Raw genomic sequence first — 20,580 nt, 5'->3', positions numbered from 1 at the left:
TTGCAATTTCACTATAATTTGCCTATTACACTATATATTTTTTAACACTTCAATCAAATTCACGAAATATACACTCACACGCGTGTTTTTAGTTATTTTTATCCTTATATTCGAATTATTTCTATTAAAATAAAATGCAAATGCATTTGTCCATGCAGTGACTTTCCAATTTTAAACGCGAGTAAGAAGAAGATTGGAATGACGACAGTATGGTGTTGCCGGATGCCTGCGAATGAAACAAAAATATGAACCAAAATATGAACAAAAATTAAGGCCGAAGGCCGCCCACGCGAAAAGGTGTTCTACGCAAAAATACTGTGGATCGCGTAGCCGGAGTTGGACTGATGAGGGTTATTTTTTTGAAGCGCGGCCGAAGGCCGCCCACGCGAAAAGGTGTTCTACACAAAAATACTGTGGATTGCGGAGCCGGAGTTGGACTGATGAGGGTTATTTTTTTGAAGCGCGGCCGAAGGCCGCCCACGCAAAAAGGTGTTCTACGCAAAAATACTGTGGATTGCGTAGCCGGAGTTGGACTGATGAGGGTTATTTTTTTGAAGCGCGGCCAAAGGCCGCCCACGCGAAAAGGTGTTCTACGCAAAAATACTGTGGATTGCGTAGCCGGAGTTGGACTGATGAGGGTTATTTTTTTGAAGCGCGGCCGAAGGCCGCCCACGCAAAAAGGTGTTCTACGCAAAAATACTGTGGATTGCGTAGCCGGAGTTGGACTGATGAGGGTTATTTTTTTGAAGCGCGGCCGAAGGCCGCCCACGCGAAAAGGTGTTCTACGCAAAAATACTGTGGATTGCGTAGCCGGAGTTGGACTGATGAGGGTTATTTTTTTGAAGCGCGGCCGAAGGCCCCCCACGCGAAAAGAAGTTCTACGCAAAAATACTGTGTTAATTAATTTAATTTTAATTACTTTATTATTTTTTGAGATACGCTTAATATCATTGTTTTTAAGTTTGAATGAGTTGTATGTTTTTATTTTCAAAATTATTTCTCACCTTAAAATTAGAGCAAAAAATACTGCAGTTTTACAATGAATTTTCTACTGAACATCTCTGCATACGAACTTCGTTTTTATTTCAGGTGTACGGCAACACCAACTTTGCGCTAAATTAGTGAACTTTAACATTAAATTACTCGAAAACTAAGCGAAATATCAAAAAATTTTACTTATTCTTTTCGTTTTCTTTTGTCGAGTTCTATAAGGAACCGTCGTCAGATTGCGGCGCCACGGAAACAGCAGTATTGCCCCTGACTCTAAATGTCGAAGTGTTTACGATCAACAGAATAAAAACGCACTAACAAAACGAGTATGGTTTCTAGGAACTGTACATATGTCTCAAAAATATTTAACGCTATTTAACCCCTTCGACCCCAATGTTGCCTGTGAGCAACTTCGGCAGTTTAACAGCTTGCGGAAAGCGTTCGTTTTGTTTTTGTCTGCTCGTTATAAATGATAACGGTACTTTTATGTATCTACTCAAAATATGAGCAAAAAAAATATCAGTTGTAGATCATTTAGCGAAGTTATGTAGAATAAACAGCAAGTGCAGCGCAGAAAATATTGTTGTGAAATTCAAAAGAGTTTTTAAAGTGAGTGATTAACTTTTATAATAATGAAAAAAATTAAAAAGTTTATATGCCATGTTTTTTAGCAAGGATTTAGCTTTCTGAAACTGAATTTAAATTTGATTAGTTAAAAATATTAACCAGGTGAGTAATTTTCAAAGTTGCAATGTTGCCTGTGGGCAACCTTGGGCCATTGAAGTAATAAATATTTTTGTACTTAGTTATGAGACCGAAAGAGAAAGGATTGTCAGATGACGACATTGAGAGGATTGTTAACTTTGATTGGGATGCCTCTTCTGACGACGAATGTGATGACGAGATGGATGACATTTCTGCAGTGCTAGAGAAGAATTTGGAAGGGATCGTGCAAAGAGGGGAAACTATAGAGATTGACCTTCTCGAAAATATGATTGCAGAAGAAGGTGAGCCAAAATCTTGTGTGGCTGATAATTGCTTTGAAAAAGTTGACCCCAAGACACTAAAGTGGGAAAAAAGGCCATTTGCACCTTTGGAGACCAGTTGGGAAGAAAATACTTTGAAGGTCGACGATGTGATGATGCCAGTAGAATATTTCTGCACTTTTTTTAATAGCCAAGTTTTTGATTTGATCACACAACAAACAGATTTATATGCGCTGCAAGAACACGGCATTGAGCTCAAATGCACTGTTGAAGATATTAAACGCTATATTGGTATTTTGTTGTACATGGGTGTTTTAAAATTGCCTCAACTCAAAATGGCATGGTCAAAAGATTTAAATCTTACCGCTATAACAGATTCAATGCCGCGCGGAAAGTTTGAAAAAATAAAACAATGTTTACATTTCAACGATAACACTAAACAATCCAAAAAAAGGCGATTTGAACTGACAAGTTGTACAAAATACGTCCTTTACTAGACAGTCTCAAAGAAAATTTTGGAAAGCTACCCCAGGAAGAACATCAAAGCATTGATGAACAAATTATTGCGTTCAAAGGTATACATTCATAAACGTCATAATGAACATTTTAGTTTAAATTTTTGTTACAGGTCGATCGTCATTTAAACAATACAACCCAGCCTCATAAGTGGGGTCTGAAAATGTTTACGCGTGCTGGAACCTCAGGATTAGTGTACGACTTTACGTTGTATGTTGGTGAAGGTACCTGTCCTACTTATGGATTGGGCCTATCTTCGGATATAGTTTTATATTTGGCTAAAGGTCTTCCTAAGGACAAACATTTTAAGCTTTATTTCGATAATTGGTTTACGTCAGTAAGCCTTCTGATCTCGTTGAAAGAAATTGGCATATTTGCAACAGGAACTGTACGTAAAAACCGCATAAGCAATTGCCAACTACTTTCAGATGCTGAGTTAAAAAAGCGTGGAAGGGGATCTTTCGATATGAAATGTGAAATCAACAATAATATTTTATGCGTCAAGTGGTTTGACAATAAGCCAGTTCAACTTATATCTTCGTGTGAAAGCAATGAACCTGTTGGTATATGCAAACGTTGGAATCCAAAGGAAAAAGCTTATATTGATGTTGCAAGACCTGCGATTGTTGCTTCTTACAATAAGGGTATGGGAGGAGTAGATTTGGCTGACATGCTCATGGAGCTCTACAAGGTCAACCACCGTTCAAATAAGTGGTACATACGAATCTTCTATTGGTGCCTCGGAACATCCGTAACAAACGCATGGCTATTGTATAGAAAGCATTTAAACTTGATAAACTCGAGACAAAAGCATATTCCTCTAATAAAATTTCAACTAGAAATTGCTCATGAGTTGCTTACTGCCACTACTTCGCTCGGAAAAAGGAAAGGCAGACCATCGAATGTTGAAAAAGCTACCTCGATAGTATCCCTAAGCTCCCCATCAAGCAGCGTATCTTCCCAACAGTCCAAAAAGTACAGGTTCCAACCGAATCCTTCAGTCTCACAGCGTTACGATAAAATGGAACATTGGGTAGTCTTTAGTCAAAAGGGACGTTGCAGATTGTGTAAGACAGGAACCCCAATGTCCAAATGCCTTAAATGCAAAGTCCACCTTTGCTGTAATAACAATAAAAACTGTTTTTTGTCATATCATACCTAATTTTTCAAAATAAATAAAAATCATTAAAAGTTGTTCGAAAGGAAAAATTTGTTTATTTTGTATACCACCATTGCCCAAAGTTGCTCACAAGCAATTTTCGGTAGCGCTCAAACCGTGGGGCGTGACGACTCAAAATTTTGGGCAACTGCTTCTTAAACAAATACAAAAGGATTAAAATTAAAAAAAAAAAATTTCGTTCCACAGGAAAAAAGTTGGGGTCGAAAGGCTTAAAACAGCAAGCATTGAGTGATTGTCGCGATATATATTTGCTGTATGCACAATTATTTGAGCTAAGTTTAACGGAATGTGGGGGTTTACTCAAATCAAAAGGAAATGCTTAGAAATTGTCAAAGAATTGTTAAAGCTATTTCATCCTCATAAAGTTACAATTAATCGATAGTCAAAATTTTCACCAAAAATCGTTTAATCCGGCTCCGACTCCATGCACTACCCCCTCACTTGTTTTGAGAGAAATATTACGAATTTTCCAATGAAATTCACAGGAGATGTTGATTTCGTGCTTATTTTGCTAAAACTAGCACCAACACTATTCAGTTAATAATAGTTTTTACGTTATTTGTTGATAAAATTTGTCTTTTACCTTTACCAAATTTTGATACAATAAGTGCACTTATCACATTTATTTTAATAAATATTCAAACTACATTAACATACACACACGTTTTTAACTCTCTTTATTGATATATACCATAAATTAACAATTTAAATTGCATTTATAACTTGCAAACACTTGACGCGCCAGCTAAATTTACAATAACTGAAAAGCATGGCTGAATGGAGTGTTGCCAGAAGCCAAAAAATAATAAAAAAAATAGAATGCGATTGAAAACGAAGCAACATAGGAACATAATTTCCACACACTCTTTTTTGTTAGAATAATGAGGGAATGGGGGTTTACAACCTCTAAGGTGTATATATTGAGTTCATAAATATATATAAATACAATATCGATATGATTTTCGAAATACAGTTCAGTTTCACGTAAAACTCCTATGTGCAGCGGAGACGGGCCAACGCGAAAAGGAGTTCTACGCAAAAATACTGTGGATTGCGTAGCCGGAGTTGGACTGATTAGGGTTATTTTTTTTAAGCGCGGCCGAAGGCCGCCCACGCGAAAAGGAGTTCTACGTAAAAATACTGTGGATTGCGTAGCCGGAGTTGGACTGATGAGGGTTATTTTTTTGAAGCGCGGCCAAGGGCCGCCCACGCGAAAAGGAGTACTACGCAAAAATACTGTGGATTGCGTAGCCGGAGTTGGACTGATGAGGGTTATTTTTTTGAAGTGCGGCCGAAGGCCGCCTACGCAGAAGAAAGTTTTACGCAAAAATACTGTGGACAGCATAGACGGTCTAGTATCCGGTTATTTTATTTATTTACGCGGCGCTATTTTTTTTTTTTTTTTTTTAAATATATATATGTATATATATATATACAGCGCCTGAGGCGCTTTTTTTTCTTTTTTTTTAAATATATATATGTATACATATATAATATATCATGTATTCATAATATAGTGAAAATTTGGAATTAAAAACCGATTTTTTCTTTTTTTTAAAATATATATTTGTATATATATATATCATATATTCATAACATAGTGAAATCTAAATATACCCAGCAAATACAAATCTGTAAACTCAAAATGCATACAATCAAACATACTTTACTGAAAATCAAGTATTATTATATATATGTATATAAATATACACATATATCCATAAATATACCTATATACATATATATATATATATATATATGAATAGACGTATATAATATAGAAATAATTTGTAAAATTTTGTATTTTTATGCATTTATTATCTTCTAAAATTGTTTATTTATACGATGTCTGGCAGCACTTCGGCTGGTCGTAGTAAACAAAATAGGAGGACTCTTGGTCAATTTTACAATTTTTAAAATCAAATAACTTAAAAACTACAAGTCGCCGACAAGTGAGGTTTTCACTTTTAGAAAGTAGAATACCCCCTCCACCCCCCGCTTATATCCCTTTTTTAAAACATACGGGTTAGTGGATGGGTATTTTCCCGAAAATGTTCATATATACATGTTACAAAAACAAAAAAAACTTTTATAATTTTTCCGCCAGGATCACTTATAAATTTTACGCTAATATTGTACAAAATTTTCATAAATAGTATGAATTATAAAACCCAAGTGCTTGCTGGTTTAATAAGTGCTTGATACATTTCTCTTCAACGATATTTCAGTACAAGATGCAAATACAGTCGTCAAAAACCTAATTTTTAAACTTTTCCTCTGGGTTCTATAGGGACCATAGGAGGTTGTGACTCCCATCGTTATAATGGTGTGACCTTGCTGTTTCTATTGGGTGTGGTGGGTGGTGCAACGCCCCATCCCCTCCGCCCGCCACCGAATATGTCGTGGTAGTAATGGAAAGTTGTGGCAAATCCAGTATTAATATATATATATATACATTAATATATATATATATACATTAATATATATATATATACATTAATATATATTATATATGCATATAATGTAGATATAAACCAATTTCGTATCTTAGTTATCCGCTAACGTTTTATATTGTTTATTTTCAAAGCGTCTGTAAGCACTTCTTGAAATAGCCAAATTTGGAATTTCACTTCTTTAAAGATGTATTAAAGCATATTTGTTTTACTATACTATAATTATGTTCTTAATGTTCTCCACTGTCAATTAATGTTTAGATTTCCTATTTACGACCGGTGAAACGTATAGCCCCAAATATGTGTATTTAGCAAGATTACTTTAAACAACATTTACAAACCATTGAAACGTTTTTACCACGATATAAAAATTCTTTGAATGTTTTAAGGTATACGTATAAGTCAAATTCGTTTTTACACCGAACAAACATGTATCAGACCGAATAACTTAATACCCTTCCTTCTATCGAATTGTATTATTGAAATTGGCATTCGTGCGTTTCTTTATTTATTCGGCATTCAGCACCCAATTTTCACACGTTGACTCATTGCCAGTGTTGTCGTTTCCTGTACATAATTGTTTGTTTAAATGTTGATGTCATCCGTCCAGCTGATTTCTTCGCCGTAGATATGAATACCGTCAAAATTATTTGTTTTGTTTAAATCTGTGTGTTTACTTTGCCATTCATGTGTATTGAAAATGTATAGTTGATGATTTAAATAATATCTAAAGTGAAATCTTAAGCAATAATACATTGAAAATTTTATATTGGACTGGAAAAAGGTTGAGCGGGGTAAAGTACCGGCTGGGATTCGCAATAATGTCTATTGGGCAATTTTTGGCAAACAATAATATCTTTATAAACGAAATTTGGTCGAAATGTTTGTGAGGTGTTAAGGAAACCTCTTATCAACGCGTGTTTTTACGTATTTTTATGCATATATTCTAATAATTTTCATTACAATTAAATGCAAATGCATTTGTCCATACAATCACTTTAAAATTTTAAACGCGAATAGGAAGAAGTTGGAATGACAACAGTATGGTGTTGCCGGATGCCTGCAAATGAAAACAAAAATATGAAAAAAAAATGAAGTATTTCAGTTTAGTGTTAATGATGCCTCCTTATAACACACACGCATATGACGTTTTAATTTTGGGTTCAATGATTTTAACACGAAAAGGAGCTCCACGCAAAAATACTGTGGACTGCGTAGCCAGAGTTGGACTGATGAGGGTTATGTTTTTGAAGCGCGGCCGAAGGCCTCCCACGTAGAAAGGAGACCCACGCAAAAATACTGTGGACTGCGTTGCCAGAGTTGGACTGATGAGGGCTATTTTTTTGAAAGGTAACGACCTTTTTAATAAAGACAACTACGATGCAGATATGCTAATCGAATTTTTGTGGAGAAAATCTGTGTATAAAAGGCATGAGTACCCGTTTGTAAAACTGATCGAAGCAGTACAATACACTTATAAACTGTAATATTTATTATATTTTGTGATACGCTTAATATTATTGTTTTTAAATTTCGATAAGTTGTATGTTTTTATTTTCAAAAATATTTCTCAATTTCAAATTACAGCAAAAAATACTGCAGTTTTACAATCAACTCCAATCAACTCCACTGAACATCTCTGCATAGAAATTTCGTTTTTATATCAGATGTATGGCAACACCAACTTTTCTCTAAATTAAAGAATTTTAACATTAAATTACTTAAAAACTACAAGGCTCCGGCGGGTTTTCAGTTTTAAGATGGAACTACACCCCTCTACCCCCCCTTTTACCATTTTTTTCAAAGCGATAGACATTATACTAAATATTTAACAAAGTACCTTTTTGTAGCGTTCCTGGAGGTGAACCGAAATGGCAAGTGTGGAGGAAAGCATGCTGATTTCGGTGTGATGGATTTTAAAAAGCAAAAGCAAATCGCACGTATGATTTAACTTATATGCAGATGCTATCACTTCTAATAAAGTTGCCTAAGGGATAATCAATTCGAATAGACTATAGTAGGTGCCGCCTTCCAAAAACTGCTCCTTTATTTTTCGGGATTTTGAAAACTGTAGGTTGTACAAATCAGTGAATGGCTTGGCAATATTGTGATTTGATTTAATTTAAATAAACTATGAAAATTAAGTGTGCGTGTTAAATTGTGAAAGTAGGTGGAAGAAAGTGTGTGTGTGTATAATTTCTTCTGTGTGGCAGATTTCATTGCCCTCGCCTACTCTCCCTCTCCACAAACAAGTGATTTAAACTACTTTATGCAAACTTTTCTATACGTCATGTTGATCAAGTCTGAAACAATCTTTGAATTATTTCTGTCGTCTCAACTTATGCAAATATACAGCGTAACTCAAGAATCAAGTAATATTCCAATCATATCAACTCATAGAGACACGTGAAGACTGCACTAGCATCATTTAATCGTGTTATTGAACGATTATCATGGCGAATTGAGTAACATAGGTGGCTCCTTGCAAAAACAGTTACTTTATACATATATCACGATTTTATCAAGCCTGAACTCAGTTCCATTCCAATACAAAACACATGAACGGTGCAAGCAAAAGGAGGAGGAAATATCCATACATGTCTGTTAAAATCCAGTGAATGGCTTGGTAATATTGTGATTTGTTATTTTTCGACTAAACAAATTAATGAAAACGAAGGTATGTTGGCGATACAGACGAAGGTATGTTATAGACTAAAGCTTAGGAGTCATCGACAAAAATAGAAGAGAAGGCAGAACCTACCAGATGAACTAGGGGTGATTATGGCTGCATCAGCCCAAATGTCATCATACAGGGAACCGAAGATGATGCAAATATCTTCACAAATATCATCGCCGTCTTTGCAAATGGAACTGAAAATGTCACAAATGCCATTATGACGCACCAGCAACCTTTGAGCGTTGATGGAGCATGTCCTTAGGGGACTAGATGTGTTTTGTCTATCTGGATGACATCTTCATCATGAGTAAACATTTTAGCGATCATCTCTTATCAAGTCGCGGGAGAAGAGTTCGTTGTGGATACAGGTGCTAGAGCATATGGAATTGGTGGAGTATTGTCACAGATCATCAAGGGGCAAGAAAAAGTGATAGCAGAGTCCTCGGGAAGCCGGAGATGGATTTGTTCGTGACCAGACGTGAACTATTAGCTGTGGTTGAGTGCATAAAATATTTCCACAAATACTTGTACGGTCAACGATTCCAGTTACGAACAGAACGTGCAGCATTCAGATGATTACTCCAGTTCAAGCATCCGTAAGGACAAATTGCAAGACTCCAAAATTACGACTTCGACATCGGAACATCGAAAAGGAGAGTAACATGGAAATGCTGATGCACTATCTCGGCGACCTTGTGCTATAGAGTGTGAGCATTGTTCTAAAGTCGACGGATCTGAAGGGATAGTTGATATCAGACTAATGCAGCTGCAACCCGAGGATGGAAGCCAAGTGCGATAAGAAGAAAACAATTGAATGATGCTGACCTGCGAAAGATCATGGAGGAGAAAGACGGTGGAGAGAGACCATCTAAAAAAGAAACGGCAAAAGAAAGAACTCTGGATAAGGCGTGTTGGGTTCAGTGGACTAGTCTTAAGTTAATTGATGGAGTTCGGCATCGTGTTAGGGAAAGTTAGAGGAATTCCACATTGGGCCAAGTGGAGGTCATCTGGGTATTACTAAAACGCAGAGAATCAGTAGAAATTGCGCGGAGTGTATGGCAGCAAAAGGAACACAGGAGAGAAGTCGTGGAAGATTACAGCAATACAACGCTAGTTCACCGTTTGAGCGAGTGGCCATAGATGTTGCGGGCACGTTTTTAACAAGTGATTCTGGCAACAAATGTGTGTTCGTTGTTATAGACTTCTTCAGTCAGTCTTCTCTACCAAACCAAGGGGCCAAAACCATTGCTGACGTTTCTGTGCAGAATTGGGTGATTTGGTTTGGACTACCTATTGAATTACATTCAGATCAAGTTAGGATCTTCGAATCCGCAGTGTTTTAAGAAATGCGTTGCTTACTGGGAATTAAGAAAACGCGTACAACACCCTTACACCCCCAATCAGATAGAATGGTCGAAAGTTTCAACTGCACTTTTTAGGAGCACTTGTGAAAGATAGTTGGAAAGTTCCAACGAAATTGGTATAATTGGCCTATCATCAGCTGTATATGAAACTACTGGCCAATAGTCTACTACTCAATACGTGAAATTTTGACCTATTTATCTATTTATACCTAATGAAAAAACCCTGACAAGGTGTTCTCGTTGAATGTTTACCCTAGAGTGGTCAAGCGGTAAGGGCCTTATTTTTTTATTCATTGTATAATTTTATGTTAAATATTTTTGTTATATTATGTATATGTTTTTAAATTTATTATAGTTATACCAACCAGCTTGGACATTTTAAGGAAGGAGAATTACATTTTTATGAAGAGGAAGAGTAAGGGAAAGCAATGCAAACAATCAAACACAAGAAATTATATGCAAACAAACTGCATTTGGAGGCTTAATACTAATTTGTGCTTTTACAATTAGTTTGTTTCGTTTAAATCTCGCATATCGTCCCCTTAGTATAACAATAGCCTATGTGCTCATAGGCTATTATTTTTTTATTGAATTTTTGGATTCTCCATCGTCGATTTTATATGTGGTCAAAATTTTGTCAAATTCTAGTTCCACAAAGTGGGCCAAAACGTCAGTCAAAAAAATATAGTATAAATATGTATTAAATTATTTTCCTCAAAAATCATGTAAACGCACATACGCTATTTTTACATAAACTAAATTTTCTGTTTATTCAATAGAATAGTAATGTACATTCACATACTTTATTTTAATTTTTAGGAAAAAAATCAATTTTGTCATAACACAAACACCTAAAATGACGTATAATGATATACGTTGTTGTTCAACAAATATTTTCAATTTGTTCATTTGTATGAATCTTATAGGCCGTTATATACTCAGAACAATTAACTTGTGTTTTAAAATTACAAAAAACAAAAGTAGCCTATGCAATGCTTACGTTGTTTTATCATATATGTAAATGCAATAAAAATAATTTGTGCAATTTTGGATTTCAATTCGCTGTTGAAATTCGCCCGTTCATAATTATTTAGTCGTTCATTCGTTCCCAATCATTCATTTAATCATGGATTTGTCAAGCTCTGGTGAGTATTTGCTATCTTAAATTGTAGGAAAGAATACTTAGGTATATTAGTTGTCAACATAATTTGCGACGGAATCAACAGGAGCCCTATGTGTGAAACTTGCTCCAAACTCTGTTGGATTATCTGTGGAACCAGTGGATTCAAATATATCGGAAAATGACGAAGAGGATGGAAAGAGTTTTCAGCAGAATCGTCAGATTATTATATTCCAGAAACGGATGAAGAGGAGGATAATCTCGAGGGGAAAATTGAAAAATCTTCGGTAAAGCAACACGAAGTGCTCTGCGAAATCGCGGAAGAAAGCAATGATGAAAATGTAGAATTGACAGTAACACGAAAAAGAAAGGTGAGTTAATTAAAAAATAATTTAAGAAGATGTCTCCTACAATTATAGATTTGTTGTATTCAATAGCGTTAGAGCCAGCTTTGGATGCAGAACAAAAGAAAGAGTGACAGGAGTCAAGGATAGGCTTATGTTACAAAGAGTGGTAAAGTAATTAAGGAACGTTTACCGAAGCCCGCTGATTGCAGCTGTCATAACAAATGCCCAGAACAGTTCTCTGAAGAAGATCGTAAGAAAATCAATGCAGACTATTGGAGTTTGGGCGATTACTGCAAGTAACGTCTATTCCTTAGTAATAACATAAAAGTGGAAAAGTGCAAGAGGACATTAACAAGAGAATCACGGCGGTCGAACACTCTAAAATTCTTTCTAAATGACAAACAGGTCTGTAAAAAGTTCTTTTTAAATACTTTACACGTGTCAGACTGCGCGATATCTGTATTAGCCAAAAAAAAGAATCAAAGAGAATTTGTTGACATGAGGGGTAAACACGGAATGCAAAGAAAAGTAGACGCGCAGATAGCAACTCTTATTAAAGAGCACATAGAGTCATTTCCAGCAATAGAAAGCCACTATACTCGAGCAAAGTCCCAACGCCTTTATCTGAGCTCAGACCTAACAATTACAAAAATGCATAAATTATTTAAAGAATGCCACCCAGACCTTTCAGTTAAGGAACATATGTATCGCCACATATTTTGTAATAATTACAATTATTCATTCCATCATCCAAAAAAAGACATATGCTCAACATGCGAAATGTTCAAAAATACAGAGGACAAGGCTTCAATACAGAAATCATATGATGAACACTTAGCAAATAAAGCCCAGGCTAGACTCCACAAAGATGCTGACAAGGAGTTATCTAAAAATAACAGCAATATACAAGTATTTACTTTTGACTTACAATCAGTGCTATTGACACCATGTAGCAATGTAAGCACCTTGTATTACAGTCGAAAGTTCGCCACATACAACAACACATTTTAGGATTTAGCTAGTGGAGCTGGATATTGTTTCCTGTGGGATGAAAACCATGGTCATCGTGGGTCAGAGGAAATTGGAACCAGTTTATTAAAAATGCTGAACAATTTATCCGTATCAGTAACGGATGTTATTCTGTATTCAGACTGCTGTGGAGGACAGAATAGAAACTGATTAATTGTCACATTATTGCTTCATATGAATCATTCATTGCATTTTAATTCAATAACGATTACATATCTTCAAAGTGGACACACACAAATGGAAGCAGATTCCATGCATTCGGCTATAGAACGAGCTAAGAGAAATATTTGTGTATATTCACCAGAAGAATGGCCAACTATACTTAGACTGGCAAGACGAAAAAGTCCGTACGCTGTAGAAAGCCTTAACTACAGTGATATTATTGATCTCAAAACGGCGCTCAAAATTGAACCATAACTTGAAGAAAAATGTCAACAATGAATCGGTAAATTGACCTATAATTAAGGTTCTCCAAGTAATAAAAAGTGAAAAGAGACAGTTGTTATACAAGGAACAATGGAACGAAGACTTCAAAGTGATTGATATAGATGGGTCGAGAATGAAAAAGAAAGGAGTCATAAATTTTACTTTAACGCACAATATAAAAAAGAACTAACAATTTCTGACACAAAATTGAAGGATCTCAAAGATTTATGCAAAAAAAATGTAATTCCTCCCGGCTCACAGACATTTTTTTTGAATTTACAAGGAGGGAATAATCGCGATTGCTTAGATGAACCAGACAGATTCGAAGAAGAGGACGAAGACGACAATAAATAAAGGCCATGCTAATAATTTACGATCTTACTGTAATTTAAACATAATTTTATAGCAATAAAAATTCATATTAAATTAACTTATTATTCTGGTGTATTTCTTGAATAAAATAGTGTATACCATACAAAAAAAAATAACGTAATATATAGAAACTTAATAGAAAACATTAAAAAATAAAATAGCCTATCTGATGTATTTGTAGTTTACACCTGGTCAGTTAACAAAATAGATTCATTTTTATACAGTCTTAAACAAAACGTCGAAACTAATAAATATTTACAGACATAACGAGATTTGAGTGAGAGCTACTTTCGACAAAAAGTTTGAAATTCAATTTCTCAAAACATCAAAAAATTTATAGGCTATTTTAATACTAAGGGGACGATATAACAGTACTACCAAGCCATTCTCTGAATTTTCACAAACATGTAATTACTCCTACTTCTTTGTTTCGTTCTTTTGTTTTGTATTAGAAAGGGAAATGACGCCAGACTTGTCAAAATCGCGAAAAATTAAGTAACTGTTTTGAGAAGGCTACTCCTATGGTATCCCCTTCGCTGTGGCGAGGCAGATTTCGAGAGAAGATACGTGCTGCCAGATCTAGAAATTTCGATACGTATTAACCCATCTTTTACCGGTAATAGATTCCGTGTAGATAATTGCGTGAAATTTTGTATGGTTGGTATTAAAGGACTCCTGAGCACCTTTACAAATTTTCAGACCGATAGGTCTTCCGGATGCACCAGGACAGACTGTTGCGAAAACGCTGTGATCTTATTCATAGAAATAATATAACTTACGCAGAGTTTTAGTTGGGTATTTATTTGAATTCTCTGTATTAATATCGTTGTATTTTGTTAAGTTTACAATGCAATAGTTTTGCAATATTTAAAAAAACATTATTTTTTCTTATTTCCTAAATCTGTATGGTATTCATCAAAACATTTTGGATGTAATCTCAAATTACATTTTATACAGTCATAAACAATTTGTGAGTGACACATAGCACATCTTTTACGTTTGTTGCCTGGAGGTTTCCATACGACATGATCACAAACATTTATGCGAGGTAAATGGACTGGTCTCTCTGCTTCTTCGATGTCTGATGAATCACTTATGTCATCAGAAACTTCTTCACAATATAAAAGTAAAGATTCTGCAATTTCAGTTTTAAAAGAAATTTGAGACATATGGCGAGTTCTTTCTGCCTTACAAATCAGGCAATGAATTTTCCATGCGTTAACAGTGGTACTATTGACTGAATTAGTCCATAACGGCCACCGCCATTTTTTTCCACGAATACCAACGCGATAGTTAGCTACGGTATTATCATGTAGGTCTACCCCTCCCATGTGTTGATTGTAGTCATGAATAAGTCCAGGTTGTTCAACAGATTCTTTTTTCTTCTCGGCTTTGCACCAACGTTGTGAGACAGCTAGTGGGTCGACAGACTTGAAATTAGAAATGACTGTTACTTCTGCATTATCTTGCCAACGAGCAACAAATAATTTATTATTTATCTCGGAGCAGTAGTCGTATTGGTGTTTTTTCAGTTTTTTTCCAGTGCTTAGCAATTTCTCTGCACGTCTAAGACGATTTGATCTTACAGTTCCTGTTGCTCTGAAACGTTTTTCACTCAACAAACAAAACAAATAAAATGACGAAAAACAATTATCAAAATATATGGCATGGTTATCTGCATTTCGAACGTTTTCTAACAATGATAGAACAACAGAAGCGCCTAAGCCTACATTCTTGTCATAAGGTACACTCGATCCTCCATATGGTGCTACTGCATATAAATAACCGCTGTCTGAACAAAGAGCCCAACACTTGAAACCAAATCGAATTGGTTTGTTACGAATAAACATTTTGCACAAATGTCGACCAAAATATGGTATCATTTGTTCATCAATTGACAGAAACGTTTTAAAAACTTCAAACTGCATGTACTTACGATTCAGTGCATCAATAAGTGGACGAACTTTAGCAAATCTGTCTGTGGCATCAATGCCATAATTGTCCATTAGATGATATATTCTTTTGATCAACTGGAAGTTATTACGTGATAAAGCTTGCTTTACTAAAGGTATACCAAGTGTTTGCTGTGTACTCCAATAATGTTCAACGTGAGGTACTTTATGATAACCACTTAGTATCAAAATTCCGATGAAACGATATATCTGTTGTTTGCTAATATCCACTACGATATTATTTTGGTGAGCATACATATTTGTAATCACGACCAGCATTTCCATTATTTCTTCGTCGAAGAACTGCAGAAACAATTGAAATGGTGTTTTGCCACCTGAAAGAAAAATTTTATGAGCCAAAAATTGTCATAGGAATAAAATATTCAGACTCACTCATAGAATCAACAATATTGCTTTTTAAAGATTCCACACCTGATTCGTCAGGGGGTCCAAATTTAAAATCAATTCGTTTGATTTTTTTCCAGTTTGATGTACCGAAATCTTTTTCTGCTGTGTACCTAGTTGTTTTTGCAGAACAGGATGGTCCATCATCAGGTATTCCAACTAAGCATGACGGCGGCGACGCAAAATCTTCCACATCTGATTCATGTTCGACTTCCAACTCTCCACAAACATCCGTCATAGCTGGTACCTCTGTTATCATCTCATTATCGTCAATAAGTTCTTTGCCACTTACAGCATCAACATCTGCTGGTGGAATATATGCGACAGAAGTTATTTTTTTCGAAATAGGCTTAACAATTTTCATTCGTTTAGCTGAAACTACTTCGCCTTCATCCTCACTGCTCGAAGTTCAACGAAATACTTCTAAATGTATTTCTACTTGCACAAATAAAAATAATAGCACTTATGGTACAAATTGCCATATGAAAATGACATAAACATCAATTTTCCCGCCAAAAATAATGTCATCAAAACGTTGAAGTCATATAAGCCGTTTCAACCAGCGTTGCGTTTTCGCAACACCTGTTTTTAAGAGTTTATTTTTGCAAGAAAACTTCAGCTGCATTAGCAGCTGGTATGATAATGTTATTATTTCATATCTTTTTTTTAAGAAACTAGTAGAAAACGTAAAAAAAACTATTTTTAGTTCTAAAACAGTTTTATGAAAAAGTTATTATTTTGCACACTTTTTTCTACACTTGTCCTGATTTGGAACAAATTTGCACACAAAAAATCTTAGAGCATAATTATAAAGTCAAAAGTCCAAATTACAATATAGAATATAACATTTTAGAGATATCTTTTTTTTTACTGTAGCCACAAAGGTTCAAAGTTGCTGTTGCGAAAACGCAGCGGCGGTAGAAAATGGGTTAAGCAAATGTATATAAGCATGCGCATAGAGTACTCAATCGTAAGTTAAACGTGTGAGCGAGTAAACGAGAAGTAATGAAGTGAACCACTATAGCAAGCAAGTACTACTCGCGGGCCAAAATAGACAAACATCTGCTTGGAGGTGTATTACAACCACGTGTGTATTTCGAGCACGTAGTTTCGAAATCCCATCAGCGCTTTCTTACTTTCTTTCCGCTTACTAGGCTGTTGGGTCAGCGCCTGAGTCAGAATGGGTGGCTGTATATGCAAGGTGCAGGTCCACGCTCCCACAGGGTCGGACAGCATAGATGGTCTATAAGCTACCGGAAAGGTCGGCAGGCTGCGGTGATCCGGACGGCCTATAGTAGTAGGTTAGTTGCGAATAAATGAATTTAAATAAGCAATCACCGATGATAAGCGACAGGAATCGAGAACATCCTGCCTCTATAATATAATGAAGATGTTAGAAGTATGTGATCTACGCAAAACAGTGGTTTGCTGATAGAGCTCATTCGTAACAAAGACGCCAATACAGTGAAGTATCAAGTGACTATCGAAGAGGTTTTAGCAAATATGGCAACGGTTGATCTACGCACGCAAAGATTAAAAGGCCAGAAATATGCTGCATAAAAAGCACACAAGCTACATACAGTGTTATGCGTTCTATCTACGTTTTCTTACCAGCAGATAATGCTAAAAGAGTACTGTCACTTGGCCACCTTAGAATTGGTTGGATGCGTTGCCGCCGCTGCTATGCCTGAGCCTTTCTAATGTCCTCAGAATCTTTATTGTGTCAGCTATTACGTCGTTGGCAATCTCCTATTTTTACTATTATACTTTCCAGTATGCTCTGAACAAGTGACTCGAAAGTGCAGTTTTCTGCGAACTTGCACCGTAGCGGTCGTATTGTGCTGCCAAAACGCGTGCATTCGAAAAACACGGGTTGCAGATTTTCAATAGCGTCTCTTCCCTATAGGGTCAGATTCGTGTTTGAACTGATGCATGTGGGACTTAAAGCATCCGTGCCCAGTTAAGAACTGTATAAAATACAAATCTACCTTACTCAAGCCAAAATTTCAGGCCCGGGATGCAGAGGTATGTTCAACGGCCGTTGGTTGAATTGTTTCATATTCGTTGTCAAACTTGCATGCTGCTTTCTCTTGCTGCAGAACGTTCGATTTTGCTCTCGAAAAGCTTTGCTGCCTCTTCTGCTAACATATGGTATCGATTGGATACATTCCGGCTACTACTAATGCTGCATCGTCGGATACTATTTTGAAAGCACTACATACCCTAAGCGCACATGGTCGATACGTTGACTTAATGCAGCGGATATACGACGCGTGGTGCATGGCATTGTGCCAAACCGGTGGTCACAGGAACAGTTTGCATCCTATCCTCAATGGAAATAAATTTCGGGGGAAAATACCCGAGCAAAACACAAAAATAAATTCGAGAGGTCGGTTATTCGAAAAGTTCTTCGCTTCCCTGGATCTGGTGCTATTGGAGGAGCACGCAGTTCAGATTTTCAAGAACCACAACGGACAGTCAGTGACTGATCTCGCGTTCGCAGGAAAAATGGGAATCTCAAAAGGAAATGGACAGACAAAATACACGCGCATAGCAATCATCTCCCAATCACAATATATATCATCAAGTCCATTAAAAAGCCAACCTGCCACCGAGTACATCTTGGTGCTGTCTGTGTGAAGGCGACAAAGGTTAACAACGCGCTTATGGGTATCCTACTGCACATAGGAGGACCACAGGGCGTCAGGAGAAAAATTCTTTCCACAGTGATTGACTTTATAATGCTGTATACCTTCCCAATCTGGGCCAGAACAAAAAGTGTAATTTTAAAGAAGATGCCGATAGCCCAATCGTTAACGACAGAATTGACGTTCCGCTACCCGACCATGACGAGGTGAGAATAGCGATAACGCGGCTAAAGAACAACAAAGTCGCGGGAGTCGACGGACTGCCGGCTGAGCTATTCAAACATGGGAGCGGGGCTGAGCTATTCAAAATTGGGGTAAGGTGTATGCATCAGCTTCTATGCAAAATATGGTCCGATAAAAGCATGCTTGCCGATTGGAATTTGAATGTGCTCTGCCCAATCCATAAGAAGGGCGATCCTGAACATCTGTGTCAATTACCGCGGGGTTAGTCTTCTAAATAACAGATATATGGTTCTAGTGAGCGTATTGTGTGAAAGGCTGAAGCCCATCATCGACCAACTGATTGGACCTTATTAGTATGGCTTTAGACCTGGAAAATCTACCATCGACCAAATATTCATAATACGCCTAATCTTGAAAGGAGAATCGATACACACCACCTTTTTGTCGATTTCAAATCTGCATTCAACAGCAAGAAGATGAGTTACCTGTATACCGCGATGTCTGAATTTGGTATCCCCCCAAAACTAATACGGCTTTGCAAGATGACGTTACTCAATGCCAGCAGCGCTGTCAGAATTGGGAAGGACCTCTCCAAGCAGTTTGATACCAAACGAGGTTTCAGGCAGGGTGACTCGCTGTCGTGTAACTTCTTTAACCTGATGTTGGAGAGGATCATGCGAGCTGCAGAACTAAATGGCTCAGGCACAATTTTGTATAAGAGCGTACAGTTGTTGGTGAGTGCCGATGATATTGGCATCATCGGCCTTACCAATCGCGCTGTTAGTTCTGCTTTCTCAAAACTGGATAAAGAGGCAAAGCGAATGGGTCTGGCGGTGAGCGAGGACAAAAGGAAGTATCTCCTGTCTTCAAACAAACAGTAGGCGCACTTGCGTATCGGCACCCACATCACTGTTGACAGTTATAATTTCGAGGTTGTAACAGATTTCGTATATTTAGCAACTAATATAGCATTAACACCTATAACAATGTCAGCCTAGGAATCCAACGTAGAATCTTTCTTGGTAACAAGTGCTACTTTGGACTAAGTAGGCAAATGAGCAGTAAAATCCTCTTTCGACAAACAAAATTCACTCTCTACAATTCTCTCGGCATGCCCGTCCTAAACGTTTCGGCTCAGAAAGTATTCGATACGGTACCAGCTGGTGGTAGCAGACGAAGAGGGAGGGCTCCTCTGCGTTGAAAAGATCAGGTGGAAAAGGACTTGGCTTGGTGTGTCCAACTGGCACCGGTTAGCACGAGAAAGAAACGACTGGCACGCTTGATTTAACTCGTCCAAAATCGCGTATGCGTTATCGCGCCAATTAAGAAGAAGGACGATGACATCTTCATTATGCGTAAACATTTTAGCGACCATCTGAAAAATTTGGAATAAGTCCTTCAGCGCATCGCCTCCGCGGTAATACGATTGAAGAAGTGTGCCTTGTTGAAAACAGCAGCCACATATCTTGGACATCGTGGAGATTATAAAAGCAATAAAAGATTAGCGACGACCAAGAAACGTGCAGGAAGTGCGAAGTTTCTTAAAGCTGTGCACGTATTATCGTCGTTTTGTTCCAGTTGAGAGAGCTCTTTGTACTGCACTTATGTTAGCGTCTCCGGTCGCGGAACAAAAGGTCGTTATGGATACAAATGCTAGCGCATACGGATTAGGTGGAGTACTGTCACCGATCATCAGTGGGTAAGAAAAAGTAATCGCCTACTTTAGCAAAGTCTTCGGAAATCCAGAGAAGACCCGACGAGAACTGTTATTAGCTGGGGTTGAGCGCGTAAAATATTTCTACAAACACTTGTACGGTCAATGATTCCAGTTCAGAACAGAACATGCATTCAGATTATTACTCCAGTTCAAACATCGGGAAGAACAAATTGCAAGGCTCCAAATCGACATCGGAGCATTGAAAAGGAGAACAA

At 36.9% G+C, this 20,580-nt stretch overlaps 1 protein-coding gene across 1 annotated transcript; it reads right to left on the bottom strand.

Annotated features, from left to right (window-relative positions):
* Positions 1-13,458: 13,458 nt before the first annotated feature.
* Positions 13,459-18,104, bottom strand: LOC129250816 (piggyBac transposable element-derived protein 2-like). The gene is made up of 4 exons (XM_054890401.1): positions 18,040-18,104; positions 15,806-16,215; positions 15,397-15,747; positions 13,459-13,469 (listed from the first exon to the last, which is right to left on the bottom strand). Exons 1-4 carry the CDS (start codon positions 18,102-18,104, stop codon positions 13,459-13,461), a joined length of 837 nt encoding a protein of 278 aa, XP_054746376.1.
* Positions 18,105-20,580: the final 2,476 nt, after the last annotated feature.

The sequence above is a fragment of the Anastrepha obliqua genome, chromosome 6 (assembly GCF_027943255.1).
Source record: "Anastrepha obliqua isolate idAnaObli1 chromosome 6, idAnaObli1_1.0, whole genome shotgun sequence".
NCBI classification, from domain to species: domain Eukaryota; kingdom Metazoa; phylum Arthropoda; class Insecta; order Diptera; family Tephritidae; genus Anastrepha; species Anastrepha obliqua.
This window is presented reverse-complemented; position numbering and strand designations above follow the sequence as displayed.